Consider the following 9,500-nt stretch of genomic DNA (forward strand, 5'->3'; position numbering starts at 1 on the left):
ATTGAAGTCCCTTCCAAAATCAGGTTGAAGGTCCAACTGTCTTGGAACTAGTACGGCGTCTTCCGTTGGATCAGACTGGCATCTGACAGGGGACCCTGGAGATCTTCTAGTCTAGCTTTAGACTCTGCCATGGTAACTTCAAACGGTCATTAAATGGACTGTTGTAAGTCGAGGACTACCTGTGTTACTATTCAGCCAGGTACTGCCTATTCTCTACCTGTGCGTTTGGGTCCTCGCCAACAGCAGCTCTCCAAAAAAACAATTCAATTATTCTTTTGTTTTCTCTCTCTCTCTCCTCGCCCCAGAAAGTAATATTTGGCAGCTTTGTAAATCAGTAAATATTAAGGTAGAATTACAGGAAGAAAAAAAGTTTGCACAATGGATTGGGGTTTGCCCTGATATGATTTCTTATTTTTTCCCCAAACATTTCCCAGAAGTATTAGCCGGAAGGAGAAAAAAAAAGTTGAAAAAAAAAAGATAAATACGTTGGTTGATTTAAGCACAAAAAGTTATTAGCGGAAGCAGTGGCCATTGACGGAGAGAGCCAAGGACGTTGCCGGGCGAAATGGAGAGATTCTTCTTATTTCTGATGTCAGCGCTCCTCATCGGCCTGGTCTGCAGCTCAGAGAAAGGTAAGAGGAGTTAGAGAGAGTTATTGGGAATTGATGCACGGGAAGAAAGGAGAGGAAAGTTAGGAAGATCCCCGGATTGGCACCAGACAAGCAATGTTCCCTCAACACCATTAACCTGGTCATTAAATTAACCCATTTTCTCTAGATTTACACAATACCCTGAGCCATAAAATGGCCAGGAAAAACAATAGCAACTCCCTAAGTTTAGTATATTGTACAAAGCCATCCTGCTGGGAGTGGAACAGGTTCAGCCTGTGCTTGAACACCACCCAAGTCTTCTCGCTGATCTTTGACTGAGGATCTGTAGACTCTCCAGACTGTCTGTAGTGAAGTGGAAGGAAGGAAGGAGAGAAAGAAGGGAGGGAGGGAGGGAGAGAAAGGGGGGAGGGAGGGAAAGAAGGAAACAAAGGAAGAAGGGAGGGAGGATGGAAGGAAAGAGGGAGGGAGGGAAAGGAAGGGAGGGAGGGAAGGGAAAGAAGGAAGGAGGGAGGGAGGAAGGAAGGAGGGAGGGGAGGGAGGGAGAGAAAGAAGGGAGGAGTGAGGGAAAGAAGAAGGAAAGGAAGGAAGGAAGGAAGGAAGGAAGGAAGGAAGGAAGGAAAGAAGGAAGGAAGGAAGGAAAGAGGGAGGGACTGGAGGGAGAGAAAGGAGGAGGGAGGGAAAGAAGAAGGAAAGGAAGGAAGGAAGGAAGGAAGGAAGGAAGGAAGGAAGGAAGGAAGGAAGGAAGGAAGGAAGGAAAGAGGGAGGGACTGGAGGGAGAGAAAGAAGGGAGGAGGGAGGGAAAGAAGAAGGAAAGGAAGGAAGGGAGAGAGAGAAGGGAGGGAAGGAGGGAGGGAGGGGAGGGAAAGAAAAAGGAAGGAAGGAAGGAAGGAAGGAAGGAAGGAAGGAAGGAAGGAAGGAAGGAAGGAAGGAAGGAAGGAGGAAAGGGAGAGATTGGAACAGTGAGGTCCTTGTTGTTCCCTTGGTTTCTTGCAGACATTTCTTTTAACATGTCTTTTAACATGTATTGCCCTGTTCACCGCCCTGAGTCCTTCGGGAGAAGGGCGGTATACAAATAAAATTATTATTATTATTATTATTATTATTATTATTATTATTATTATTATTATTATTATTATTATTATTATTATTATTATTATTTCATTACTCAAACTAGTTAACATCATCAGTGCTAGATTGGAACGGTGAATGGATCGATGTACCTCACCTAGAATGGAAACTGTTTTTAATTTGGTAGCTGGAGGTAAAAGATTTGGGCTGCTCTCCTCCGTGGTTCTCTCAGCCCCCCCCCCCCGTTTCTCACCTGCTCCCCATGGGATGACGTGAAAGAAAGAGGGACGAACTGGGAAAACCGCCCCCAAAGAAGGGCACCCACCACCCCTACCTCAGTAGAAGGCAGTGGAGACCATTGGTAATCCTTCCTCCAGGATCACCAAGTCCACGAGAGCTTCTTGAACCGCACTGGTGGATTCCTTCATCCCTCTTAGCCCCTTCAAATCTGCTCTCAACTTTCTCCTTTGGGGCTTAGGTGGAAGGTACGACCAAGAGAGTTTGCTGAGCAGGTCAAAACGAAGCAAGCCGGGGCATCGGCCCTGCCCTTGTCCAGGTGAGTCCCGTCTCTTGATCTCCATCGGGGAGCTGGAAGAAAATTTGCCTGCACGTTTACTTTGGGGTCTTCTGGCCTCCAGGATCATGTGGTGCCAAGTGCAAAGAAGAGCAACTAAGGCCTGGAGACTAAAACATGGGAAGAACGGTTGCAGGAATCGGGTATGGCCAGTTTAGAGAAAAGAAGGAGGGGGGGGAACACGATGGCAGTATTCCAGTATTTGAGAGCCTGCCACAAGGTGGAGGGAGTCAACTTATTTTCCAAAGCACCAGAGAAGAAGCAATGTGTTCTGTACCAGCCTGCTACCGGCCCTGCAGAAAAGGCAGGGACAACCCCTTTACAAACGGCAAGAGGCTGGAATTAAGCCTGCCAAATTTATTAAGATAAAACAGAGCAAAACAAGACACCAACCATGAAACAGGAGCTATGAAACAGGAACTAATCAAGCAGTTGCCTTCAGCAAACCAGCCCTCCCACACATTCCCCTTTTATACCGTTCAGGGCGTGGCTTCTCTCTGCCTCCTTCCGAGGTGCCCCATTGCCTTCCTCTGTTTACTCCTGATTGACTGCCTCCTGCGTCGGGCGTCCTTGAACAGGGCCAGCTGTGGGTCATCTTCATCCACGCTGTCAGGCTCACACAGCTGGGTCTCGGTCGTGACCAGGTGGGAGGGGCCTGGCTGAGGGCTCTGTGGGGCCTCAATACTATCCTCAGCAAGCTCTTCAACACCCCCCTCCTCCTCTGAGTCGTCCGACCCAACTGCCGAACCCACAGGCTGACCCTGAATCACAACACAATGGTTGGAAAGTAATCAAGGAGAGAGGCAACCTGGAATTAAGGAGAAACTTCCTGACAGTGAGGACAATTAACCAGTGGAACAGCTTGCCACCAGAAATCGTGGGTGCTCCATCACTGGAGATTTTAAGAGGCTGGACTTGTCTGAAATGGCATAGGTTCTCCTGCTTGAGCAGGGGGCTGGACTAGAAGACCTCCGAGGTCCCTTCCAGCTGTGTTCTGTTCTATTCTAAAGGACTTGGGTCACGTGATAGCAGTGTTCCAATATTTGAGGGGCTGCCACAAAGAAGAGGGGGTCAACTTATTTCCGAAAGTACCAGAAGGCAGGGCAAGAAGCAACAGATGGAAACTGATCAAGGAGAGAAGCAACCTGGAACTAAGGAGAAATTTCCTGACAGTACAATTAACCAGTGGAACGGCTTGCCACCAGAAGTTGTGGGTGCTCCATCACTGGAGGTTTTTAAAAAAGAGACTGGATAGTCACTTGTCTGGAATGGTCTAGGGCAGGGGTAGGAAACCTCGGCTCTTTTATGACTCATGGACTTCAACTCCCAGAATTCCTGAGTGACTCAGGAATTCTGGGAGTTGAAGTCCATGAGTCATAAAAGAGCCGAGGTTGCCTACTCCTGGTATAGGGTCTCCTGCTTGAGCAGGGGGTTGGACTAGAAGACCTCCAAGGTCCCTTCCAGCTGTATTCTGATTGATTGATTGATTGATTGATTGATTGATTATGGGTTGTCTCTTTGGGTCTTTTCTCTCTGTTCCAGGTGTCTGACTTAAAAGCAGACAAGCTTTGTTGTTATCCTTGTTACTCTTTTGAGGGTCGTTTTTCTTCAAGGGTGGCATGTGGGTGAGGAGGAAGAACCTCTCCATCTTTCTCTGATGCCCCATGTCCTTCTAATGCTGGTTCCTAATTATTTTTAGATTTGAGTGAACTCCAACGCCCCAAAAAACACAAGCATCCTTGTCCCTGTGATGGATTCACCTTAACTAGTTTGTCAGGTAAGAAAACAGTCCCGGGTGTAACTCATGTGGAAGGTAAAATGAAGAAGGGTGCGTGGGTGTGGGTGGGTGTTGTGTAGCCTAAGCATCTTATTAGGGTTGGATGAGGAGGAAAAATCAGGAATCACCCACTGGGATTTTTTTCTATCATCCCCATTGATTTTCATTTTGTCCACCCATTAAAATCACTTTTTACTTTGCAGGATACTACAGGTAATCCTCGACTTATGACCGCAATTGATCCCAAAATGGCTGTTGCTAAATGAAACATTGGTTAAGTGAGTCTTGCCCCATGTTACGACACAGCTAAATGAAGTCGGTAACATGGCTGTTCAGTGAAGTTGGCTTCCCCATGGACAGAAGGTCGCAAAAGGAGATCGCATGACCCCGGGACGCTGCAACCGTCATAAATATGAGTCAATAATTGGGGGGGGGGAAATGGACTTATTACCGTTTTTCACACTCGCAACCCTTAGGGCAGAGGCAGGCAACCTTGGCTCTTTTATGACTTGTGGACTTCAACTCCCAGAATTCCTGAGCCAGCCATGCTGAGGTTTCAAGCTGAGCCATGCTGGCTCAGGAATTCTGGGAGTTGAAGTCCACGAGTCATGAAAGAGCCGAGGTTGCCTACCCCTGCCTTAGGGCATCCCCGTGGTCACGTGATCAAAATTCGGAGGCTCGGCAACTGGCATGCACTTATGACAGTTGCAGTGTCCTGAGGTCACGGGATCACTTTTTACGACCTTCTGACCAATGGGGGAGCCAGATTCTCTTAACAACCATGTTGCTATCTTAACAGCAGCAACGATTCACTTAACAACTGTGTCAAGAAAGGTCATAAAATGGGGCAAAGCTCACTTAACAACTGTCTCACTTAGCAACAGAAAAGTTAGGCTCAACTGTGGTCGTATGTCGAGGACTACCAGTATACCTTTCGGTCTTCAATTGACTGATTAAAAGATTCATTATTCTTTTTTTTTCCTATTCCTTTTTAGAACACCCCAGCCATCCTCATCCTCCTCGCAAGAACAAGCAATTTGTGCTCCGTAAGAAAAAATGCACTAGATTTTTGAGACACTGTGCTTTTAAGGGGATCCATATTCCCTTGTAGCTTATCCCAAGGGGATTATCGGTGATGCAAGATGGATTCTTTGCTTATGTACCTTTCTCTTCTTTTAAATATCATTGTTTGCTCCAGGAAACTGCTGGCTTGGTTGAAAATAAAGCTCCAGGCTTGAGGCCTTTGTGGAAGTGAACGGCCTGTAAACAATTGTGTAAACAAGTTAAATAAGAATACGCTGCTATATGTGGGGCATTGCTGCCCACGCCGCATGTTTTGCAAGCCCTTGTAAAACCCAGAGAGGTGCAGAAAATAAGGGAGTTTCAATGGGAAAATCATTTACAAATGGGATTGAAGTCTTTAGCCTACCTATCTCAGGGATTGCCACAAAGAAGAGGAGGTCAAGCTGTTCTCCAAAGCACCTGAAGGCAGGACAAGAAGAAACGGGTAGAAACTAACCACAGAGAGAAGCAACCTGGAACTAAGGAGAGATTTCCTAACAGTGAGAACAATTAACCAGCGGAACGATTTGCCTCCAGAAGTTGTAGATGCTCCATCACTGGAGGTTTTCAAGAAGAGGTTGGACAGCCGTTTGTCCAGAATGGCATAGGGTCTCCTGCTTGAGCAGGGGGTTGGACTAGATGACCTCCAGGATCCCTCCCAACATCATCATCATCATCATCATCATCATCATCATCATCATCATCATCATTATTATGCTGCTACTGCTAAGCTTGTAAGCCGCCCTGAGTCTTCGGAGAAGGGCGGGATATAAATGGAATTAAAATAAAAATAAATAAAAATAAAATTATTATTATTATTATTATTATTATTATTATTATTATTATATTATTATTATTATTATTATTATTATTATTATTATTATTATTATTATTATTATTATTATTATTTCAGACATGTGTGCTGAAGGTTCATCTGAGTCTAGTACAAGAAAATGGATTAACTGCCAGAATTTGTGGCTCCTATTCGCAAAAGGAAGTTATAAGCTACCTCAGCCACATCCAAGGGCTTTCTTCGTCAAAATATCTGGTGGAAAACATTTGAAATGGTGAATGATCTCTGGAGGGCTCGGGATAGGGGGTATTCCTCTGTCCTAGTCCTATTAGACCTCTCGGCGGCTTTCGATACCATCGACCATGGTATCCTGCTGCAGCGTCTCAGGGGATTGGGAGTGGGAGGCACGGTTTTTCAGTGGTTCTCCTCCTATCTCCTGGGACGCTCGCAGTCGGTGTTGGCAGGGGGGCAGAGGTCGACCCCTAGGACTCTCGCTTGTGGAGTTCCTCAGGGGTCGGTCCTCTCGCCTCTCCTGTTCAACATCTATATGAAACCGCTGGGTGAGATCATTCGTGGTTTTGGAGTTGGGTATCATCAATATGCTGATGATACCCAACTTTTTATTTCGACCCCAAACCACCCCAGTGATGCCCTCGCTGTGATGTCCCGTTGCCTGGAGGCGGTTCGGGTCTGGATGGGGAGGAACAGACTTCAACTCAACCCTGACAAGACTGAGTGGCTGTACATTCCGGCTTCCCGAGACACCTGGGATGTTCCACCTCTTTCTATGGGGGGTGAGCTTTTACCCCCTGTGGATAGGGCTCGCAACTTGGGAGTCCTCCTAGATTCACGACTCACTTTGGAGGCTCACATAGTGGCCGTGACTAGGGGGGCTTTTGCCCAGGTTCGCCTGGTGCGCCAGTTGCGGCCCTATCTGGACCGGGAGGCCTTGTGTACGGTCACTCATGCGCTCGTGACCTCTCGCCTAGACTACTGTAACGCTCTCTACATGGGACTTCCCTTGAAGACTACTCGGAGGCTCCAACTGGTACAGAATGCGGCCGCGAGAGTTGTCTTGGGAGTTTCCCGGTACTCCCATGTTACACCTTTGCTCCGTGAGCTGCATTGGTTACCAGTTGTCTTCCGGGTAAGGTTCAAGGTTTTGGTTATGATCTTTAAGTCCCTACATGGCATGGGTCCGCGATACCTCGAGGACCACCTGCTGCCGGCGTCGACTCCCCTCCGCCCTGTGCGCGCCCACAGAGAGGGCCTCCTCAGGGTGCCCCCTGTCAGGGAATGTCGACTGGTGGCCCCCAGGGGGAGGGCCTTCTCTGTGGGTGCTCCGGCGTTATGGAACCAACTGCCGGTTGAGCTCCGGATGGCATCAGACCTCCGATCCTTCCGTCGCGGGTTGAAGACCCATTTATTTGAACTAGCGGGTCTGGCCTGATGGGGGTACTTGGGTTTTTTATAGGTTTGTTTTATTATTCTGGTTTTAACTTGGGCATTAATTTAATTATCTTTTAATGTTTGTACTGTTGTTTATATTTATGCCCTGTGAACCGCCCTGAGTCCCTTTGGGAGAAGGGCGGTATAAAAATCTCAATAAATCTAAATCTCAATAAATCTAAATCTCCGCACGGGCTCTGCAGCTCTGTTGATCCCGATTGAACCGTTGCCGCTAGAATAGCCTTGCAAGTTAGAACAAGAAGTTAGAAACAGGTTACAGTGTATATATATATATATATATATATATATATATATATAAGTTCCTGATATATACTAAATAGGCCCAACAACATTGGCTTAATCAGACTGATTACAAACCCAGGAATTCACACAGCTAAGGTGGAGGTGAGGAAAATTGTCACATGAATCGAGCTTGTTTGGTTAGCAGTAGCAATAGCACTTAGACTTATATACCGCTTCACGGTGCTTGACAGCCCTCTCTAAGAGGTTTACAGAGTCAACATATTTGCCCCCCACAATCTGGGTCCTCATTGGACCGACCTCGGAAGGATGGAAGGCTGAGTCAACCTTGAGCTGGTCAGGATTGAACTGCTGTCGGTGGGCAGAGCCAGCCTGCAATACTGCATTCTAAGTACTGTGGCACTAGGAAGGAGAATGAGAAAGGGGAAAAGGGAGGGAGGGAGGGAGGGAGGGAGGGAGGGAGGGAGGGAGGGAGGGAAGGAAGGAAGGAAGGAAGGAAGGAAGGAAGGAAGGAAGGAAGGAAGGGCACTTAGATTTATATACCGCTTCACAGGGTTACACAGCCCTCTCTAAGCAATTTACAGAATCAGCACATTGCCCCGCAACAATCTGGGTCCTCATTTTGCTGACCTTGGAAGGATGGAAGGCTGAGTCAACCTTGAGCCGGTCAGAATCGAACTGTTGGCAGTGGGCAGAGTCAGCCTACAATTTACTGCATTCGAACCATTGCGCCACGACTTTTGTTAAGTGAAGCACTGCAATTGTTAAATTAGTAACACAGCTGTTAAGCGAATCTGGCTTCCCCCTTGACTTTGCCTGTCAGTAAGTCGCAAAAGGGGATCACGTGACCCCGGGACGCTCGAACGTCATAAATATGAACCCTCCGAATGTAAATCGCAAGGCAATGGGGATGCTGCTACGGTCATAACTGTGAAAAATAGTCATAAGTCACTTTTTCCAGTGCCCTTGTAACTTCGAATGGTCACTAAATGAACCGTTGTAAGTCGGGGACGACCTGTACCATTTCAGACAAATGGCTGTTCAGTCTCTTCTTAAAAACCTCCAGTGTTGGAGAAGCCACAACTTCTGGAGGCAAATCATTCCGCTGGTTAACTATTCTGTCAGGAAATTTCTCTTTAGTTTTAGGCTGATTCTCTCGCTAGTTATTTATTTATTTATTTATTTAAATTTAATTTTTATACCGCCCTTCTCCCGAAGGACTCAGGGCGGTGTACAGGGCAATACAATAAAATACAATATATAAAAATTAAAAAAAAATATTAAATACAATAGCCCATTATAATAAATTACAAAACGTTAAAATACCCCTAAACCCATCAGACCAGGCCGGCTTGTTCAAATAAATATGTTTTTAGGTCACGTCGGAAGGAGCGAAGGTCGGGAGCCATCCGGAGCTCCACCGGTAAACGGTTCCACAGGTCTGGCGCGCCCACAGAGAACGCCCTCCCCTTGGGGGCCGCCAGTCGACACTCTTTCACCGACGGCACCCTGAGGAGGCCCTCTCTGTGGGAGCGCACTGGACGGAGGGAAGTTGACGCCGGCAGCAGATGTTCCCGTAAGTAACCCGGACCCATGCCATTTAGGGCTTTATAGGTCATAACCAGCACCTTGAATCTTACCCGGAGGACAACTGGAAGCCAATGCAGCTCACGGAGTAGAGGTGTTACATGGGAGTATCGGGGAAACCTCCACCACCACTCGCGCGGCTGCATTCTGCACCAGCTGGAGCCTCCGAGTAGTCCTCAAGGGCAGCCCCATGTAGAGAGCATTGCAGTAGTCCAAACGGGAGGTCACGAGTGCATGAGTGACTGTGCGCAAGGCATCCCGGTCTAGATAGGGCCGCAACTGACGCACCAGGTGAACCTGAACGAAGGCCCCCCTAGT

General features: G+C 47.4%; 1 protein-coding gene across 1 annotated transcript; it reads left to right on the plus strand.

Moving 5' to 3' along the window:
- The first annotated feature begins 279 nt into the window (after nucleotides 1-279).
- On the plus strand, nucleotides 280-5,274 carry LOC308672102 (uncharacterized protein). Its single transcript, XM_081334721.1, has 4 exons — nucleotides 280-632; nucleotides 2,158-2,235; nucleotides 3,953-4,030; nucleotides 5,026-5,274. Exons 1-4 carry the CDS (start codon nucleotides 566-568, stop codon nucleotides 5,139-5,141), a joined length of 339 nt encoding a protein of 112 aa, XP_081190847.1. The 5' UTR covers nucleotides 280-565; the 3' UTR covers nucleotides 5,142-5,274.
- The last annotated feature ends 4,226 nt before the right edge of the window (nucleotides 5,275-9,500 follow it).

The sequence above is a fragment of the Vipera berus genome (genome assembly GCF_964194415.1).
Source record: "Vipera berus genome assembly, chromosome: 9".
NCBI classification, from domain to species: Eukaryota; Metazoa; Chordata; class Lepidosauria; order Squamata; family Viperidae; genus Vipera; species Vipera berus.

Excerpts from the sequence above, each read along its gene's own strand:
- LOC308672102 (XM_081334721.1), top strand. The coding sequence starts at position 566 with ATGGAGAGATTCTTCTTATTTCTGATGTCAGCGCTCCTCATCGGCCTG. Across the intron at positions 633-2,157 it reads GGTCTGCAGCTCAGAGAAAG|GTGGAAGGTACGACCAAGAG; the intron begins GTAAGAGGAGTT and ends TTTGGGGCTTAG. Across the intron at positions 4,031-5,025 it reads CACCTTAACTAGTTTGTCAG|AACACCCCAGCCATCCTCAT; the intron begins GTAAGAAAACAG and ends ATTCCTTTTTAG.